Source organism: Chrysochloris asiatica, unplaced genomic scaffold, assembly GCF_000296735.1.
Source record: "Chrysochloris asiatica unplaced genomic scaffold, ChrAsi1.0 scaffold00051, whole genome shotgun sequence".
NCBI lineage: Eukaryota > Metazoa > Chordata > Mammalia > Afrosoricida > Chrysochloridae > Chrysochloris > Chrysochloris asiatica.
The window spans coordinates 1,945,240-1,967,721 of record NW_006408569.1 but is presented as its reverse complement, the minus strand read 5'-3'; the positions used below and the strand labels follow the sequence as shown (position 1 = coordinate 1,967,721).

Here is a 22,482-nt window from a genome sequence, read left to right as displayed (position 1 = left end):
GGTGGTGAGGTTGGCCCAGGATCGAACATTGTTTCGTTCTGCTGTGCATGGAGTCGCTATGAGTCGGTTCCGACTCGATGGCACCTGACAACAACTATCTCCTCTTTATTTGACATTACAAGAAAACACCCTGGAGAATGCTCGAAACCAAAAAGTAATAATAATAAAATAACTCCCTGGTGGCATAGTTGTTAAAACCCTCCACTGCTAACCAAAAGGTCAGCGGCTCTAACCCACAAGCCACCCTGGGGAAGAAATATATGGAAATCTGCTCTCATAAAGATCATAGCCTTGGAAACCCTATGGCAATGGGTTAGAAGCAAGTTTTCTGAAAGTGTGTTCTCTATGACATTAGTATACATTGGGGGCATCTGAAAGATACAGAGATACAGAAAGACAAAGAGATTATAAATGATTTGGAATAGAACATGGGAAAAACAACTGACAAAAAAAAAAAAAACACATAAAAACATTACGTGAATACCTGGGTATTTCATATTTGAACTTTTGGGCTAGTATATGGCCAGAATAAAAATGCTAAAGATTTTAATCCCTTAAGGACAAATGACAAATTTGCTTCCTCCTCTAGCTTTTCCATAAGAAGTGCAATGAAGAGGATTAATGTTGCATCTAGAACATTCACCATTCTCAAAGAGTCTCTTGCTTAGTATAAAAATAAATACCTCAGGATATCAGGTTTTCAAACCGGATATGAAATAAATACCTAAGCAAAATATAAGGACCACATCAAATAAAGGATTGCTTTTAAGTGAACGGGGCGCAGGAGAGATAACATGTCACCAACTTCAAAGCCGGAAACATATTTTTCAAAAAGAAACAGTGCTACCAAACCATTCCCTTCTCACGTTGGGTGGGCAAATCAGACTGGCAAGTAATTCCAAATAGTTTCTCCAAATCTGGCCTGAATAAACTGAAGCCATTTGGAGACTCTCCCTATATACTAAGAGATTCCATTCCATTGCCTCCAGCCCCAAACTCATCACCAGATGGTTCCATCAGGCTTGTGGTTAAAGTCAACAGTCTAGCTTTTCAAACGGTGTTTTGAGTGTCTGTGTTTTGGGGCCTCTTGCTTTCCTGGTGTCTCGTTTTTGCAACCCAGTGCATTAGCCCACAGCACCACATCAGGACTCCAGAGGTACATGGATAACCAGTATATAGAACCTGTTTGGTGAATCTTTGTCTTTTTTCTGTTTTTTTCTTTCGAAACGTACTGCTTGTAACAACAATTGTGCGGAATGCGCAGGACTGGGACGTTTTCATTCTTTTGTGCATATGGCTGTTATGAGTCGGAATCAATTCAGTGGCAACTAATAACAGTGTTACTAGCCTCTTCGTTTCTGGGCTACCTTCATAGAAAAAAAACGGAAAAGGAATTGCTAAAGATTGAACAAATGGGCAGACCAACTCCGTGTTTCCAAGGAGCGGTTGGTGGGTTTGAACTGCTGGCCTTGTGGTTAGCAGTCCAGTGCTTATCCTACAGCATCCAGGCAATACAAATGCACAGTCAGGCATTTTTACCATATACCAGGAAGTGGACAAGAGAATTACTGGGAGCCATATGAGAAATGTTACTCCTATCAGCTGCCTGGGAAGGTCTTTAATCCTCTCCCAAATCTGCTGAGTGGTTTTCCACATGCAGTGTCAGAGACAGCAACACCAACATCACTTGTCAGAAATGCAAGTTCTTAGGCTTCATGGCCCAGATATACTGAATCAGACTGTAGAGGTGGGTGCCAGCCATCTGTGACTCTGCTGTCCCCTGAAGTTTGAGAAACACCGCTCTGGCCAACACCATTTTGTCATTTCATGGTTCACTCACAAACACCATCAGCTATGGGCATCTGCAGATTTGAAACCTCAGGGTATGTATTAATATTTTAGTTAGGGGAAAGATGTATTTCCAATGAATGGTGGTTTTGAGAATTTTGTTACATTCTTAGTTTGTTTTTTGTTGGTCTTTTTTTAAAATGTCTTGATGACAAATTCTCTTCATGTGTAAATCTTTCAACTGAGTGACAAAAGTTGGTGGAATCTGACTTAGAAACCCCATGTGTTACAGAGGAGAACTACCCCATAGGGTTTTCTTGACTCTCCTCTTAGCAAAAAGGATCTCTGGTGACACAGTGATTAAAGTGCTTGGATGCAATGTGAACCACTAGCTGCTCCATTGGGCAGAGGGAAGATGCGGCATTCTGCTTCTGGAAAAATGATAGCCTAGGGAACACTAAGGGAAAGTTATACTCTACCCTGGAGTGTGATTATGAATCAGAATCAACTAGAAGGCCATGTTTTGTTGTTGTTGTTGTTTGACTTAATCTTAAAATCAGCAAATTGCCACATCTTTCTCCAACTGAGCCATTGTAAATGATTCCATGTATGCAGCGCCTTCCTAAAATTGAAAGTTGGGGAGTCTTCTGGTGAGAAGGGATCTTAAGAGTCATCGGGACATGTTGTTGTTGTTAAGTGTCTTCAAGTCAGTTACGACTCACAGCGACCCTGTAGAGTTTTTAAGGAGCAGCTGGTGGATTTGAACTGCTGGCCTTGTGGTTCAAAGTCCAGTGCTGATCCTACAGTGCCACACCAGGAGTCCATGCCATACCATGCTTGAATTGCTAACATTCTTCCCAAGTGGTGCTCACTCATCTGGAGCATAAATGAAGATACGTTTGGGTTGGGGGAACTACATGCTCAGTGTTTCATACACGTAACTCTCACATTTTGGAAGAATAAAGCCTGCTCGTTTATACAGAAATGCAATTGTTACATCAATTAATAGTTCACCACCTAAAATCGCAGATTCCAATAGAAAACCTAGATCTTTCCCTACAATGAATTTTTATGATCATGTCAGGCAGACAATTGCAAACTGACCATTATTTGACTTGTAATTAATATATTAGAGTCCTGGTGTGGTGCTGTGGGTTAATGCACTGGACTGCAAAGTTGGTTTGAACTGCAAGGTTGGCAGTTCAAGCACACCAGCCACTCCTCGGAAACCCTATACAGGGTTGCTGTGGGTCAAAGCTGACTTGACAGCCCCTAACAACAACATTGTAATAAGGAATTCTCAAACCTCACTTGCATTTGTAATGACCACCACCTACAACTGTTTCTTGTTTTGCTGTAATGGAAGGCAGAGTGGCACCTGCAGCTCTGCTTTAATTCCACACTTTTCAATTCACAATTCAAAGAGCTCCAGGTCAAGCGCGTGCCAAGACACTGAGCATTTTATGGAAAAGTCAAACATTCCTAGAGTCCCTCATTCAGGGCAAGAGTCTTAGAGTTGCCATCACTGTATATAATGTTGTTATTGTGGAATATGACAAGAGAAATGACCTAATCAAGATACCAATTGCAAACTGACATGACCTCTGTACAATGCCCGAATGGACCTTACTTTGGTTCCCATGGCTCACATTCTGTGGGGAAAGGTCGTGGGTGTGTATTTATGCTAGTATATACTTAAGAGAGTAGCCTGGTGCTATATATTGGATTTTCTCTATATAATGTGCCCACGAAAATAGCATCCACATTTTCTTGGGTACATTAACACACACACGTGTGTGTGTGGGGGGGGGGGGGGGGATGGGGGGTGGTTGGAAAAACCATGTAACATGCACATTATATGCATAGAGATCAGGTACAGATTAAATTCTAATTAATTTCATCATTCAGAGCATTTCTTTCTTTTCCATCACATTTTTAAAGACTTCTTAATGTGGTCACATAAGTTGTAAATATAAAGACCATCTGAGTGGGAATGTGGTGAATAAATGCTTGAGAAATTCTATAAAATTGACATAACAGGTTAAAAACTGATGATTTAATCTCTCCAAGTGGCTATGGAATTTGAAAAGTATGTACTGAGCGGCTATTCTGGGCTGAAAACAAAGCACAGAGCTCTACCAAGTAGCATCACCTGCTTGCCCAATCAGATAGTAATGAAAATTTCTAAGACAAATCATTGTCCCCCGCCTCATTCATTTTGCTTTTATTCTATCACTACTCTCCACACGTGGCCTTGTGAATGCTTCGGAGATTTTACAGCATCTCTAAATCTTTCATTTGACAATTATTAAAAGATGCATCAATTTCTCCTGTGGGGATCAGCAGACCAGATGGCACACCAAAGACAAAAACTCATCTCTCTTTAGACATAGTCTTACTAGCTTGTTTCCCTATTAGTCTACATACGCTTTGGCCTCAATGGGACCTCATCTGTCCTTTTGTTGTTGTTATTAGGTGCCATCGAGTCGCTACCACTCATAGCGACCTTAAGAACAGCAGAATGTGGCATCAGGATTGGAGGAAGACTCATTAACAACCTGCGATATGCAGATGATACAACCTTGCTTGCTGAAAGTGAAGAGGACTTAAAACATTTACTGATGAAGATCAAAGATCACATCTCAATGTCAAGAAAACAAAAATCCTCACCATTGGACCAATAAACAACATTCTTATCAATGGAGAAAAGATTGAAATTGTCAAGGACTTCATTCTTCTTGGATCAACTATCAACACTCATGGAAGCAGCAGTCAAGAAATCAGACGTATTGCATTAGGCAAATCATGTCTATGACACAATTTACATTCTGAAGTGTATACCAATTTAGGAACAGTACCAAGCACAGCTTAACAATTTGCTATTAGGAACACAAGTCCCTGGATGGCACAAATGGTTAATATGCTTGGCTGCCAACTGAAAGGTTGTGGTGTGTGTGTGTGTGTGTGTGTGTGTGTGTGTGTGTGTGTGATCTACCCAGAGGTGCCTGTGGAGAAAGGCCTCTGGAAAAATCAGCCATGGAAAACCCTACGGAGCAGAGCTCCATGCTGACACTCACGGAGTGAGTTACTGTGAATTGGAGTCATCTTGCTGGGGAGTGTAACTAGAGGTGGGAGGGGGCTTGTGCATTTCACGTATTCTTGCCTAATTCTCTCATCAATCACTGAAATGCTCATTTCTGGGGTCAGATCTTAACTGCTGAAAAAGACACCCAGCTATCATTCCTCCTTAACAGGGGCGGGTTAGAAGTAAAGTAAGCGTAGGCTTCCTGGTGCCCACATACTAATCAGTAACGAACAACTTCACTTTTCCACACCACATCAAAGATTCTGCTTCTAGGTCTGGCCGGCATCTGCCTTTCTCCCAGCCCCCCAGCACCTTCCTACGGAATCAAAGCCTCTTTTCACATTTCCAATCCCTGACAGAACAGAGCACTCAGTAAACCAGGTAGCAGGGGCTTACTTGTGCTTACTTATTAATCTGTAGTGAACAGTTTCACATGGGTTTGCTACAGATCAGTAAGTAAGCCTGTGCTTACCTTGCTTACTGTGGGCACTTAGCCTCTGCTCCACAAGCATTAAGCCTGACACCAATTAGAAGGCTAATGGCGTCCTGTTGTGTTATAGGATAAGCACTGGACTATTAACCAGAAGGTTCAAACCTATCAGCCGCTCCTCGGAAACCCTGTATTGGGTCTCTATGAGTCGGAACCAACTCAATGGCACTTAACATTACTCATGGCTTATTGATAAAGCCTGCTCAATAAATATTCGGAGCGGGCTTCCAAAAGTTCATGGGAAAATTCCATTATCTTTTCATTCCATCTTTCCACAACTTTTATGATGCCTGCTTGTACTAGATACCTAGGTAACTAAAAAAATTAGTGTTCAACTAAAGCTTGTCGGCTTGAATGTACTAAGCAGTGCTGTGGACTAAAGGCCCGGAGATTTGAGTTCATAAAGATTATTGTGGTGTGTTGTCAACCCATTTCGACTCTTAGCAACCCAGCCTTTAACCACTGCACCACCAGGGCATTTGGGTTAATGCGCTGGACAGCAAAGTCTGTTTGAACCACAAGGTCAGCGGTTCAAGCTCATCAGCTGTTCCTCGGAAACCCTTTACAGGGTTGCCATGAGTCAGAACTGACTCAACGGTACTCAATAACAGGCTTTTTGGACTCCTGGTGTGGTGCTATAGGATCAGGTCTGCACTGGACTGTGAACCATAAGGTCAGTGGTTCAAACCCACCAGCTGCTCTTCAGAAACCCTACACAGAGTCGCTGTGAGTAGGAACTGACTTGACAGCACTTAACAACAACAAATTGACTTTTTAGCAACTAAATTTATGCATTTCTATTTAGATTTGAGTCCTGATGCGATACTGTAGGCTAAGCACTGGACTGTTTTATTGCAAAGTCAGTGGTTCAAACCCACCAACTGCTCCCCAGAAACCTTGTACAGGGTCGCTATGAGTCGGAACTGACTCGATAGCACCTAACAACAACATTTAGAAATTGAATCATTAAAATTATGATGTTGGTAAAGAATACTGACTATGCCAAGAACTGCCAGAATGAACAAAACTGTCTTGGTTGAAGTATAGGCAGAATGTTCCTCAGAAGGGAAAATGGTGAGGCTTCATCTTAAATTGACTTTGGACATGCCATCAGCAAAGACCAATCACTATGACGCTTGGTAAAGTAGAGGATTGGCCAAAAAGAGAAAGACCCTCAATGAGGTGGATCGGATTGACACAGGGGTTGCAACACTGAGTTCAAACACAGCTATTATTGCAACGAAGGCCCAGGACCAGGCAGCATTCAATTCTGATGCATTGTAACAAACTCAGTGGCACTATCAACAGTGGAGTCAAGTATTATCTGGGGATATGGGGGATACAACTGAAGGCAAAGATGCTGGAGGTCAGCTAAGAAGACTCAAGGTCTTTTAACACTCCAACCTGTTGATCCGAAAGGAAATGCTTAATGGCACTAGTATCCAAGGCTGTGAAATGTCCTAGACATCTATGAAAGGAACCGCTACTGAGCCAAAATTGGAGATCCGGCAACACTAGAAGGAACATTTGCATTCTATGAAAAAATATTGTGCACATCTCACATGTGTCAAAACTATCACAGAAGGTAACCAGAAAAAGATCAGCCAAAAATTAAGGGAAAGGAAAATTAGCAATTAATGAGCAGGTGGGCACCAGCATCCCCAGCCACTGTATGACTTGCTCTGTGAGAGATCAGCTCAATCCAAGGGATGAGCTGAGGGGCGGGGCGGGGAGCAGGGCTTGGGAGCGGTGAGGGTGGTGGTAAAAGAAACTTGAAGTATTTTCCAGCTCCGATATTTAATTATTCTTAATGTAAGTTGTTGTTAAGTGCCTTCGATTCTGACTCACAGTGACCCTATGAACAATAGAACCAACACTGCTCGGTCCTGCGCCATCCATCCTTACAATCTGTATGTTTGCGCCCATCTTTGCTGCCACTGTGACCATCCAGCTCATTGAGAGTCTTCCTTTTTAGTTGACCCTCCATTTTACTAAGCATGATAGCCTTCTCCAGAGACTAGTTCCTCCTGAATGTCCAAGATCTGAGAAACAAAGTCTGTCCATCTTTGCTTCTAAGGAGCATTCAGGCTGTACTTCTTCCAACACAGATTTGTTTGTTCTTCTGACAGTCCATGGTACTTTTAATATTCTCCAACACCATAACTCAAATAGTTTAACATGGGAAAAACTGGAGTGCAAAGGCAAAACTTTTCCATCTAGAGGCTTTCTATGTAAATATCCTGTCTTTTTTAAAAAGAAGAACATCATGTGCTTCTGAATCTTCTATCTTCAGGCACTTGTCTTGCATTAAATAAACATTCAAAATTCTTGAAACAGGTCAAAGGGCCTCTAGTTTTGCTATTAAATGCCATTAGTTAATTCCTTTATAAACAATTGACTGGCTATTGATTCATGAGAGAGAATGCTTTCTGGAATTAACCCATGCCCTGAAGATACTGTAAGGCCTTTTTATTTAGTTCATTTGCTTAGTGCTATAAATTACCACCTTGTATTTTTATAATATACACTGCTGAAGAATTAATTTCCCTAGTAATAGTACTACAAATGTTGTGTTTTACAGTCGTGGCGTGGCGTGCACGCATTCATTCACTACACCGACAAAGTTACTGAGAAAAGAAGACTTTTAAAACTTTTGGAACTGTTAAGAAAATTCATGAAAAGGCCTATCCATCCCTCCTTTCCAAGATCAAGTATTTAGTGAAGAGAAAATAATGTAAAAATCTACAAATGTGTGTGTATTTATTTTTAAAGAGGAGGAGGATAAAGCAAGCAAACTGCAATTGGTTCACAACTATCTCCGGATGTCTTGCTTTGGGGGTAAGTCTGTCTGTACCCGTTTGTTTGAACAGGCATTTGGCTCTTTCATGGTATAATCTTCCTTCTCAGGAGTGCCTGCTAGGGCTTGGTGTACTAAGAAGGTCATGTATTCCCTAATGTTCATCAACTAATAGCAAATCCATAGACTGCTCCTAGGTTGACAGGCCAATTGCCAGCTGCAGCCCTTATTAAGGGCTGTTAGCATATCAAAAGGGTACTCAGCGATCCCGCCAGAGTAGGCAGAGGTCTTTCTTCCCATGTTAATTTTATTGGTTGATGCATTTTGAATGCTAAAGATTCCAGAGAGTAAATGCAGGCTCAGTACTGTCTGGCTCCTTTTGCTGGGCTCCCCTTCACTTCTAAGGGGACTACCAGCTTGCTAACGCGCTTAAGCACACATATTTTTCTTTGCATTCAGAAGTGCCTAGAGAGGGCTGAGGACGCTTATGGGTAAGCTAGGAGTCAGGAGCCATCAGTTCAAGTGTTCTACACACTAAACTCTAGATGGATCAGTTCGAAAGGCTCCATATGATCTCCTATACCAATGGCATCTAATGCATCTAATGTCAAGAGCAAAAAGCAGGGCACAGACTAGCACAGTTGGCATGATCCCCAAGTGCGCATGTGTGAACATGTATCACCTATGCATGGATGGGTGATTTTTTTTTTTGTATTCAATATACACTTCTCAATTCTATTCCCACAAATGTTTCGGTGACACTTTATAATCAGAAAAAGAATGCTCTTTCATGCTTTATAAATGACTTTATTTCCCTTTATTCATTACACGACAGTCAATCACTAAATACTTGGCAGTTTTTCCTTTTAAACTGTATCCAAGCTAACAACAATGAGCATTGTTACTGCCTATACAAATAGGAAAAATCAATTATTGATTCTGAAAATTTTACCAATCGAGTTCAGACGTTTTAAATTAAAAACAACAACAACAGTATTTTTCAAGATGCACTCCTCATTGGAACAATTTGAAAGACATAAAAACATAAAGAAATGATGAATTGGCCATAATCCCACCATCCAAACTTAGCAACAACAATTTGTTGGCTTTCCTTTCTGTGTGGAAATATTGTCTCATAGTTGACCTCATGCTGTATTTACTCCCTATTCTCATGTAACATTGTATGGTTAGCAGTTCTGCTATCATTAAAGAGTTTTCAGAAATATCATTTTTAATGACGGCCTAATAACATATTAGGACTCCTGGTGTGGCGCTGTAAGATTAACACTGATCTGTGGACCAACAATTCAGCAGTTGGAAACCCTGTACATGGTTGCTATGAGTCAGAATTGACTCCATGGCACTGAACAACAATAACATATTGGGAGTGCTGTGGTTCTATACAGTATAAGCATTGGACTTAAAACCACAAGATAGTTCAAGGCCACCAGCCACTCTGTGGGAGAAAGAGGAGGCTTTCTGCTCCCATAAAGATGTACAGCCTCAGGACCCTATGAGTCAGATCCAACTCAGTGACACAATAACAACAACAACATCTGATACCATGCGGCCAGATCTTAGTGTAATAATTGTTTCATATCCCACTTAAGTGTACTTCCAGTTTTTCATTGCTACAAATAATGCTGTGAGGAACATCCTTGTACCTAAATCTTTATGAAGAGTTTTTTCCAGAGTACCACCATGCTGAGCGTTTGAGGATTTTAACTTTTCTTTCACTGAGTGGGTGATGAAGATGGGCTGAGACAGTGCCCAATACAGAGCTGAAGCCTGTCTGGTTGGGGAGCTCTCTCCATCAGTGGAAATCAGTGCTAGATCAAACAAGTCCTTTTCTTTGCTGGAGCAGAGAGGTTCATGGAAAGGAGATGGGCTGAGATGAACAACCACAACATTCCAAACTCTCAGGCTCAACGTGCAAAGAGAACTAACAGAGCAGGTTAAAGCAGCGTAGTGGAAGCACTGACTTCCAAACAGATCAGCTGCTACTTGCTGATGCCATGCTTCTTAAGAAGCCAAAGCTAGTAGCTGAGGCCCAAAGTAAAAGTGTTTGCAGCTCCACACCAGCATTTTCAATCCCATGAGATAGCCAATACTAGTGCCGCAATTGGTCACACTTCCTCTAACAACTCAAAAGGCAGAAAACCTTTGTCAGTAGTGAAATGTGTGCTTTGTGTGTGTATGTGTTTGAGCTCTTGCTTTGATTACAGTAAGCTGGTAGTGGCTGATTCTCTTCAAGTTTCACAGAGAGATCATAAAAAGAATTAGCACATGGAAGGCAAAAAAATTTTAAAAATTAAAAAAAAATTGTAAGGGAAAGAGAAGCAGGGCTTTCCAAGTAAATAAAAGGCAATTCTTATCATAGCAGAGGTTCAGAAAAGGAACACATGTTCTTCCTGAATGGAATGTGAGGTGGGAATTTTAAAAAAAATCCACTTTCTATGATATGGTACGGTACACACATCTATGACACATTTATGTTGAGGAGGCTGAAGCCTCTATTTTTTTTAACCTAAAAATCCCTCAGGAGGTCTTGACTAAGTATGTAAGACAGCAAAAGACAATATAATAAATCCACATACTTAAAAACAACAACAACAACAACAAAGCAGCTATGGTCAGGGGTTAGGAAAATTCCAGAAAGTACAGCTTCACTAATGGCCCTGAAGCTTAATTGGACGTATTTGTCATTTCAGGCGAGTGACCAGCTCCCACTGAGGTCATTACTTTCATGGGCATATGAATTCTAATGCCTTAAACGCACTGGTTTTCTGACCGGCTTAATGAAGTAATGGTCAGTATGGACTATGGACATTTTTCAGTTGGTGATTAAAACACAGCATCAGCTAAGCCGGAATGATCAGAGTGTCTCTGTGAAATGATAGGAAACAAGGGGACTTGCGGGCTGCAGGGCCGGGTGGCCACTCAGGTTTACACTTGGCCCAGGCAGCAAGATGGGACCGACAATTAATTCTTTTATGTGCGTTTTAAGCTAATTCAGAAAATTTCCACCATTATGTGAGTTAACAAGCTTCGGGCTCATGGGAGGGTTTTCAAAGAGCTGGTGAAAGTAGCTGAGACTTCAGAAATGATAAGGGGACTGAACAGGCGGCTAATTAACATCTTGTGAGACCTTTCACCAAAGCAGCTGGTCTACTCACATGTTGAGAAGACTCACAGAATCTGGCAAATTGAAAGGGTTTTTAGAGAGGATCTAGTTCAACCCCCTCATTTTACGGATGGGAAAACTGAGACCCAGCTAATCAGCCTAGGTCACAGTGGGTTAACTACACAGCCATTCTGTGCACGGTTGCTAGATTCATTCCTCAAATGACAACTAAAGATGAACACTCCACAACTTTTGATTTCCTGAGGATTTCTTTTAATATGTAAAACTCCCCAGCAAACACTGATTAAGAGTGTTATTTCATATAGATGTTTCTCCAAAGCGATGACATCACTTTTGCGACGTAATTCAGAAATGTATTTTACATGGCAGTTCTGAAATCTTTTCTCCCTGTTTAGGTGATTTTGATTTAACGCAGATCTTTTCAAAACAACTAGTCTCTCACAAAATGCCAAACATCTTAGGGGAGGGCTTCATATTGTGGTCCCCCAAACAGAGATTATGCCCCACTTCTATCATTTCTATTCCCTTTCTCTTCACTGAGCAATTTTTTTCCAAGCCTACTGAACAGAAGAACAGAGTAGCTGATTAGCATATTTATGAGACAACGGATTCAGCTATGTTAATTAGCAGTTCCACTTTACATTGTTTTAATCCCAGAACTGGCCAAGAGGGGGAGCAGCTGGCTCTGTGGCTATCACACTGCTCGGAAGTCCCCAAGTTAAGGATGGTAGACTTCTGGCACTAAACATTCTAGGTGAAAGAGTGGATGAAGATTACAGTCTAGAGCAATAGAGATGTGCCCTTAAATTCAGAACAGATTTTAAAATATGTGAAACTTGAGAATTGCGTGTGGGGGTGGGTGGGTGGAGGATAGGGGGAGGGTAACCAACAACAGGCTTAGACTTCACCCAGGTTTGTAGCTTAAAACCTGATTTCTGGACTGTACAGTCACTTTAGTTGTGCAAACCATATATAATGCAACAAGGAGAACAAAAGGAATCCTTGTTTTGGCAAAAGCTGTGCTATCTATTTTTATGTTAATAAGAACCAAAGGAGATAAAGGAACCAAAGACAGGATTGATCACCTAAAATCTGATGGTTCCAAAATGCTAAGCTTCTTTAATGGGACCTAAATTATATTCACTGAAAAGTTTATAAAAAGTAATTGCTCCTGCCTTAGAAAGAAGTAGACTCTCATAAACATGAGCACATATTGAAACCGATGTAGTTGCCTAGGCTCAGGGTCATCATTTGGAATTCATACTGCAAGCTAAAGAGATGCTCCTTTGAAACTGTAACCCAGTATGTTTCTATGTGTCTTCACTGATTAGCCCTAACCATGCTTGGGCAACCTTGCTGTCCCATCTTGGTTAGCTCCTTAGCTGCCATCTTGTTACTCTGCCCATCTTCCTCTTTTCCATTCATATCAATGCCCCAGGAGTGGGCTTTTATAATAGCTTGACCAAATTCATAGACCCATGAGGGAGCGGGGGGCAGCGAGACTAAGTTAATAAAAGTGGAACAACTGTCACAGAAATGAGAATGTTGATATAATAATGCAAAGAACATTATGGGTGTTGCTGGACATTCTGTGGAGAAACTGTTCAATGGGAATCTGTTTTGTAGCATGTACTTTAACCAGAAAATACAACAGAATATAAGGAATAAAAGAAGAGAGATCCTATATATCTCTTCACTCAACATTCTTGGAGGTCTTATGAGCAGAGACAACATGCCCTAACTCATCATCCTCAAGAATCAATGTGGAAACTGAAGATACTTGGAAGTAATGAGTCTAATGACTAATATGCCATGTGAAAATCAGTCTCCACCACCCCAAAATCAAAAGAATTAGATAGTGCCTGCCTACCACGACTAACTGTTCAAAAAGGGATCACATTAGAAGGTCCTGAAGAATGGGAGTGAAATGTGGAACAAAACTCAAAAAATAGAAAAAAAAAAAGGCCAGACTTTCTAATCACAAATAGAGATGGTTGGGACCGCATGACTATGACCCTTGGTCACTCTTCAGGCCTGGAACTGAACTCATGTCTGTGGCTGGAACTGAACTCAGGTCTGTGGCTCTATTTTCAGCCAGGTAGTAGATAGGTACATAGGAGGGGCAACAAGACTTGTGAGGTATATCCACCATAGAATGGTCTACTATTCATGATCCAAAGGGCAACATTTTTTCAAGGACAAAATTCAGAAAGGTTTGGAGAGAAGGAGGAATGGAAATAAGAACCACAGGGAAGGAAACAGGTAAGTGATGTTACCTGGAGGGGACTGCAATCATTGAGATGAAGTGCAACACATGATCTGTTGGATATAAAATTGATGATCTGCTCTGTAAACCTTCACTCAATTCACAATCAAAAATGAAAAAACAATAAATGAGTAAATCAACACACTATCCACTTGGTGATTCTGGTTTGTTGTACACTAGTCCTGGTATGGCAGTGGAGAAAAAGCACTTAACCACAAGGTTGGTTTGAACCACAAGGCTGGCAGTTCAAACCCATCAGCTGCTCTTTGGAAACCTTATACCGGACCTCTATTCAATGGCATTTAACAACAACAACAATAGCCCACTTAGGTTTTACAATACAAAATGTAAGTTGGAGTGAGATGTACATCCAAGTTCTATTCTGCACTTCAGAGTCAACACATTTCCTTCTCTATGCTATTTAACTTTATTGTCATGTCGTGTTTTGATTTGCGGTCAGGAGACAAAAACTGGAGTTTCCTAATAATTTATCAGTCCAGAAACCGATAAAGGTATCATGTGAATGAATACATGTATTGAGTGTGAAGTCTGGTAAGGAAGGGCAAAAGAAACAGTTTTTCTGTCCTTTGCAAAAAACCTTTGTTAGCACTTACTGATACAGTTGCTCTGAATGGTTTAAAAAAAAAAAAAAAAAAAAACGTTGGGGGTTAGAATAGTAGAACCACAGGCACTAAATGGTTTGGGAGCTCCATACCAGGAAGAGACATATCTATTAAAAAGTGGACGGAGTGTGTGACTTGGAGGAAGTAGCCACAGCACTTGTTTGATTGTCTGAGACTTCTTCCCAACGTAAGAGGAAAAATGCTTAAAGAAATGCCATTGTTGTTGTTAAGTTCCATTGAGTCGGTTCCGACTCATAGCGACCCTGGATAGGGTTTCCGAGGCTGTAAATCTTTATGAGAGCAGAAAGCCTCATCTTTCTCCTGTAGAGTGACTGGTAGATTTGAACTACTGACCCTGAGGTTAGCAGCCCAATTCGTATCCACTATGCTATCAGAGCTCCATGAGAAAGGACACAATCAATAAAATAGCCTTCCTTTTAGTGATGACAAGACATTTAGTGATCAAGAGGATCAGAGGTACTCTAATGAGGTATGTGCTGCCAATAAAACCCATTTTCACATTGGAGTTCTGGTGTGGCACTGTAGGATAAGTACTAGACTGAAAATCACAGGGTCAGAAGTTCAAACCCACCAGCCACTACTTGGAAACTGTAAACTGGGTTGTTATGAGTCGGAACCAACCCGGCGGCACTTATCAACAACAACAAATACTGTTCAACAGTTACAGCATGTGGGAAAGAAGAGTGGGGTGTGAAAGGGGATATATACAAAGAAGCGTCAAAAAGCTCATAGGAAAATGGAATTCAAAGTAAATGGAATTTTTCCACAAAGTTCATAAAGTACCTTCATAGATGGCTTCACTGCAGGAAAAGGAGAGGATAAAATTAAGACTGAACACAATTTTCAGGCAAACAGTGTTTGGCAAAAAATGAGTAGGATTAAATGGGACACTACACAGACAATCTTTTAGTTAACTAGTTATGCTATAGATAAAATGGACTTTTTGTGGTCTAGCCTTGGAACCAGACAGTCTATCAGTTGTTCAGTTATGAGTTTCAAATAACGAAGCTCAAAGCTAACTTTTGAATTACAACCTGTTCTTTAGCTAGGGGGCTGCCTTATCAGCGCATATCAAATCTAATTTCGTCTAACTTGCTCACCATGGTAACGAGCCCTTTGCAGAAATACTCAAAGACATTTCACATCTTAAAAATTTGCCTTGTACTTCTTCACCACAAATAATGTGAAGAAAAGCATGCTTCAAAGGTACTATGTAATTAGAATGGCCTTTTAAAATGGGCACAAAGGAAATCATTCCTATTAAAATTAAATCTACTTCATAACAATCTTCAAAACTGAGTGAATGACAGCACACCATGGAAGAGAATCCTGTGGCGCTTTCGATCCCGTTCTCTCTCCTTTAAATATATATATTTCAATCTGTTATCTGTAACATTGCTTCAATTCTTTACAAAGTTGTACCCCCGCTGAAAAGAGAATGGGAGATGGCTCTAGCATTCCTACAAGACTCTGCAGAACCTCTGGGCCACAGCTGCATGGAGACTTAAGAACAGGGCTTTAATCCTGTCTCGGCTCTGCAGAGTCACTAGGAATGCAGGTTGTCTTTAGGGGATCCATTCTGAAACTTAATTTGAAGCCCAGCATCTGTAGCATTGCTTTTTATTAGGGGAAAAGAAAAAATTTAGTGACTTGCGTCAACAACATTATTCTGTGTTCACCCAAGAAAATATATAAAAGCATTTAAATGAAATGACTTCAATCTATTTCTTGGCTCCCTGTGACCATATTTCCATAATGCCTACCATATACAGATTCTAGTACATCCAGAGCATTCTAGCAATAGAGTTGACAGGCAAACTGGCCCCTGGGAATCAGCAAAGAGAACATCTTGGCCAAAAAATGTAAGTAAGCACTGAGGGAAGAGAGGAATTCTGCAAAAGCAACTGTACAAAGTTACCTGAGGAAGACTCTGTCAGCTCTTACATAAGAGTTGCACAAAGGTAATAAAACAAAATTAAGGGTAGGCCCCATATGGATGCACATGTGGACAGAAATTCCAAAACTTACCATCAAACTTCTTGTAGCGGGAAGCAAAGACGTTTTGCAAATGATTGCACTGTTCGCTGACCACACTTTTGAAATCATCTTTACTTTGCAGACTGTACTTCTCCTCCATTTCTTGAGAGCAGCAGGTATAACCCTGGGGACAGATCTTCAAATGATCGCCTAAAAGATACAAAGTAGGACAGACATTCAGTATCATTCATTAGGTTCAAGAAAGAAGGTTTGGCTTCGGGGAACACTTGCTTATTTGTTTCCATCTGTGAAGCCTAAAAAACATGTATTCTCTTCTTAAAGAAAAAAAAAAATTTTTTTTTTTCCTAAATCCTCATCAAAACACAGGATAACTGGTGTGGTCAATAAACAGAGTATACTTCAGTGTTAGTTCAAAACTCCTTTACAAATTCCCCCACAATACTATGCTAAATACTGTATATGTACGTCGAAGAGACAAGACAGGTTGTCTTTAAGCTTTAGGAGTTTATACTCCAAGAGTTGTTACTGTTGTTAAGTACCGTCCAGTCGGTTCCAACTCATAACAACCCTGTATAGGGTTTCCGATGAGGTGGGTTTGAACGGCCAACCTTGTGGTTTACAGTCCAATGCTGATCCTACAGCACCATGCCACACTTCAAGAGAGAGCCCCTTAATGAAGGACAATTGAGCAACTATATGACCATCACTGGAGGTGGCACACTATAGGAATAATTAACTATTCTGCGGGAAAGCCATGAGCTAAGTGTACTGCAAAGACTGGACAACTGATGTCTATGATCAACCACAAAGGGTGATGTTAAATGACCTTCAATTTGAGGATTTTCTAATCCAGAGCCTTCTGTGTAGAATACCTACTGCCATCGAGTTCCAACTCATAATGGTCCTAGGCTCAAAAATCTTTACTGAAGTAGATTGCCACATCGTTCTCCTGTGGAACAACTGCTTGATTCGAACCACTGACTTTCTAGTTAGCAGTTGAGCTTTATAACCACTGCTGCACCAGGGTTCCTGTATCAGATACTATTATAAATAAATCAAACTAAACCAAACCAAACCCCCTGCCCATTGAGCTGAGTCCAGCTCATCTAGTGACTATAGGGCACAGTAGAACTGCTTTTCAGTGTTTTTAGAGGCTGTAAACCTTTATACTCATCTTTCTCCCATGGAGTGGCTGGTGGGTCTAAACTGCTAACCTTGCAGTTAGCAAGCCAAAATTCTATGGAGTATAGCCCCTCATCCCAATACAGACGAATGGCTTCCAGCAAATATCAAAGACTCATCACCCCACAGCTGCCCCAGGTACAAAATAGTTCCCACCTCAAGCCCAGCTGCATCCATTTGGTTTCCAGTTTGGAAGTTTGTGGGGTTTCTTTCTATAAGCCTCAAAGTCCCCTATAAACCTGACTCTGTCACAGAACAAAAACTGTGCCTTGAAGTAAACGTTTGCTGTGGCATTTCGGAAACCCTTGGTCAACAGATAATTAATTCTAAGAACAAACAGATTGCATAAATGGAGTGCAGAAAAAGAAGGGTTACTGGTAGGTTCCAGGTTTATGGAAACACCTTTGTTGGAACCAAAAGCAAAACTCCCTCTTGTCTGGCTTAACACATTTGCAGTAGGACTTTGGAATTAGGACACATAATTAACAAGGGACCTAGCCAGTTGTCTCCTGGTTTCAAGGTTGAGGGATCACTCCCATTTCGAGTCTTATCACATAAAATAATATGAAGGGCTCCAACTCTTCCAGTGGACCCATCCCCCTCACATCCCATGTGGAAAATTATTGGAATGGTCGGACTAAGAACAAACATCACGAGGGCGTATTTATTGAATTACTTCTGTAATAAGGCAGCAGATACTCTTAAGATTACCATGGACTGAAATGCATATAGGCTGATTTCTAAGCCCCTACAAAGATTCCATGGTGGATGTTGTTGTGTGCTGTGGAATGGGTTCTGACTCATAGCTACCCTGTATAGGGCTTCTGAGGCTGTAAATCTTTACGAGAGCAGAAAGCCTCATCTTTCTCCCATGGAACGGCTGGTAGTTTCAAACCACAGCCGGACTCGTCATCATTACGCTCGCTACCAGAACGCCTTTGCAAAGATTCCATGGTGGGAGGCATTAAATTCCCCAGGCAGTAGAGTCCGAGAATTTGGGTAATGATCTAGGTTCACCCAGTATTATTGGGGGGGGGGGGGGATTCACACTATCAAATCCTATCGAAACAGGCTTGTAAGTCCCAAGAACATAATCCCTTTTCCCTTAATCTAGGTTTCCAACTGGGTCAACCACTTGCTAAGAAGGTACTTTTTCACCGCAAATATACTGAATGTACATTTTAACAAGTTCTCCATAATCATAACTCTTATTATGTATCATGGGAAATCACCAGGGGATCTTGTTAAAATACAGGTTCTGATCCAGTATGTCTGGGGTGGAAAAGCATATTACCAGGGGTGGGGCAAACTGGACTGAACTAGTTCTAAATCCTGTCCGCAATGTACACCCATACAACCTAAAGACAGGCGATCCAAAGACTATAGAAGAGACTATTTCTCCATTTAAGAAAGTATGACATGTAAATGGGTTTACACTTATGCTCAAGAATTTTTAATTGAAGTTGTACCCTTCCAGAAGGGGTGAAAACTCAAACGCACCAAATCCATTGTCATAAAGTCAATTCCTACTCAAAGCAACCCAATATAGCAGGGGTTGGGAACATCCTTCGTTTGGTTCGGCCTTGAGTAGAGTAGGCAACCATAGTTCCAGCCATCACATTTGGTGTGAGCTAATTAAACATTTGACCAACTACAACAGGCGAATTTTTAAGTTGAGGATTTTCTATGACCTGAGAATGATGTTAAACATTTGTCAGAAAAAGTCGCCTAGCCCTATGGTTGCTGAGGCTGTAAATCTTAACGGGAGAAGACCACCTCATCTTTCTCCTGTGGAGCAGCTGGTGGGTCTGACTTGACGATTTAGCAGTCCAGTGCGCCACTAGAGCTCCTATGAAAAGGGGTTTTTGTGGTTGTGACGTGTCACTCAGTCGGTTCTGAGTCATAGTGATCCTGTATAGGGTTTCCAAGGAGTGGCTGATGAATTTGAACCACCGATCTTGCAGTTCAAACGTGCAAAAGGAATAGCAGCAATAAAGTTTTACTGGTAATGTGCTAAAAGTAGACAAAGCTGCTTACATTGGCACACAGACAAGACCCAGAGTGGCTCATGTGCTCCACTCATTACTACCCTAATGGAGACCTGCAGACTGGAGCACATCTTGGCTTCGGTAACACCTAAAACGAAGAGAAAATAAAAGGCACAAGAGAGAGCCTACTTTCATGATCTTTCCAGGAAGACTCTGTCAAATGGTAAAAGCCTGTCTTGTCTAAAGGATAACAGCATGGTAACACACTTAATGTGAATAAGCCCAGCATGCCACCTTTAGCCAGACAACCCAGAATTTGAATGCACAGCTTATTCCTTTGGCAGCACTGCAAAAAAGGTAATTTGTCCTTCTCCCTAAAGTCCTGCCTGAGATCCAGCCAGTCCCAGACACACTTGGGAACTTAAACCCAAAGATATAAAGAGGTAACTGGGGAGTCGGTACTATAAGCAGCTTCTGCATCTGAGAAAGACAATGAGGAAAAAGGCAAGCGACTTGGTGCAACTCATTTCAGGTTTCTAACTTGAATTAGTCAACTTTGAGCACCCAAAATGGGGTTCCAAATCTCTATATACATGATATCCAAAAGGTACTCTGTGGTGTGTGAACTAGTTCCTAACATGCTGTGCCTTTTCTTTGGGAAGGAAACTGCCTTTCCAAACTTGTTGAACTTACTAACCTCTATTTTAAAAAGCATGCCACAATTTTGATCTTTAGACTGGGAGAGGTGGACATAGGGACAGCTGTGGAGGTAGCACTTGTTGTTAAGTGTCATTGAGCCAATTCTGACCCATAGAAACCCTGTATAGAGTTTCTGGGCTTGAACCGCTAACCTTGTAATTCAACATAACTTTACAGTCCAGAGCATCAACCCACAGTACCACACTAGGAGGTAGCACTAGGCGCCTGCATTTTTTTTAAAAAGGGGCCCTAGGTGATTTCTGATGCACATACTGTTGGGCCCTGCGGTTAATAATACACTGGCCCTGCGGTTAATAATACAAAAGGTCAGTTTGAGCCTCAAGGTCAGTGCTTCAAACCCACCAGCTGCTCCTTGGAAATCCTATACAAGGTCGCTGTGAGTCGGACCCAACTCAATGGCAATTAACAAGAGACTTGCGTGTGTGCGTGGAGTGATAGGGGTTCTTGCTCAATGGGTAAAAGTTTCTGTTTAGGGAGTTGACAAAGTTTTGGAAGTAAATGATGGTGATGGTTGCAGAACATTATGAATCTGAATCAATACCATTGGGATTTGTTGTTGTTGTTAAGTGCCGCTGAGTCGGTTCCGACCCATAGCGACCCTGTACAGGGTTTCCAAGGGTGTAAATCTTTACGGGAGTAGAAAGCCTCCTCTTTCTCCCGCGGAGCGGCTGGTAGTTTCGAACCGCTGACCATTGGGATAGACACTTGCAAATGATTAGAATGGAAATGCAAATGGTTATGTGGTGTTTTTGATGTGCACATGAAAATAGCATACACGTGCTTGTAACATGCATTACACATATGGGAAACTAAAAGGTAAGGGGTTTATGCAGGTTTCAAAAAACATGTAGCACGTGTGTTTATTTGCTCAAAAGACGGAAGATATTTTGCTGTAATAATAACACTACAAGGGAACAGCAGCATTGCTCTAAAGTAGGGGTGGGGAACGAGTGGGCCCAGACCTTATAAGGCCCACAAAAATCATTTGGTCTGGCCCTGCCAAGCCAATCACAGTTCCAGCCATCCCATTTGTTGTTAAGTGTTAATGAGTCGATTCCAACTAATTGCGACCCTGTATAGGATTTCCAAGTAGCAGCTAGTGAGCTTGAACTGCCAACCTTGCAGTTCAAACTGAACACCAAGTGAGTTCATCAAATGTTTGACCACATATAACAGGCTAATTGTTAAGTTGATAATTTTGCACAGCCTGCAGATGATGATGTCATAAACATCCAAATGGCCCTTCGCAGAAAAAAAGGTTCCCCACCCCTGCTACTGACTGCGCAAAGGCTTTACTGACTATGCAAAGGCTTTTGATTGTGTGGATCAAGGCGAGCTATGGACAACATTGTGAAGTATGAGTATTCCGGAACACTTAATTGTGCTCATGAGGAATCTGTACCTGGACCAAGAGGCAGTTGTTTGACAGAACATGGGAACACTGAAAGGTTTAAAATTAAGAAAGCTGTGAGACAGGGGTGTATACTTTCACCATACTTATTCAACCTGTAATCTGAGCAAATCCGAGAAGCTGGGCTCTATGAAGAAAAACGTGGAATCAGGATTGGAGGAAGACTCATTAACAACCTGCGATATGCAGATGATGCAACCTTGCTTCCTGAAAGTGAAGAGGACTTAAAACATTTACTGATGAAGATCAAAGATGGCCTTTGGTATGGATTACATCTCAACGCAAAGAAAACAAACATCCTCGCCACTGGACCAATAAACAACATTCTTATCAAAGGAGAAAAGAGTGAAGTTGTCAAGGACTTAATTCTTCTTAGATCAACTATCAACACTCATGGAAGCAGCAGTTAAGAAATCAAACGACGTATTGCATTAGGCAAATCTGCTGCACAAGACCTTTTTAAAGTGTTGAAAAGCAAAGATGTCAGCTTGAGGACTAAGGTGCGCCCGACCCAAGCCATGGTATTTTCAATAACCTCATATGCATGCGAAAGCTGGACAGTGAATAAGGAAAACCATAGAAGAATTGATGCATCTGAGTTATGGTGTTGGAGGCGAATACTGAAGTGCCATGGGCTGCCAAAAGAGCCAACAGATCTGCGTTGTAAGAAGTGCAGCCAGAGTGCTCCTTGGAGGCCAGGACGTCCAAACTTCGTCTCTCATACTTTGGGTATAGTGTCAGAAGGGAGCAGTCGCTGAAGAAGGATATCATGTTTGGTAAGGTAGAGGGTCAGAGAAAAAGAGGAAGACCCTCAGCGAGATGGATTGGCAAAGTGGCAGCATCAATGGGCTCAAGCGTGGCTACAATTATGAGATTGGCCCAGGATCAGGCAGTGTTTCATTCTGCTGTGCATAAGGTCACTATGAGTTGATATCGACTCAATGGCACCTAACAACAACAACAGCAAC

At 41.4% G+C, this 22,482-nt stretch overlaps 1 protein-coding gene across 1 annotated transcript in view; it reads right to left on the bottom strand.

Annotated features, from left to right (window-relative positions):
• The window catches only part of GPC4 (glypican 4), a 126,292-nt gene that overhangs the window by 23,910 nt on the left and 79,900 nt on the right, over positions 1-22,482 (bottom strand). Inside the window, exon 2 of the mRNA XM_006862809.1 lies at positions 16,244-16,402. Coding sequence (XP_006862871.1) covers positions 16,244-16,402 — 159 coding nt within the window. The remainder of the gene's footprint in view (positions 1-16,243; positions 16,403-22,482) is intronic.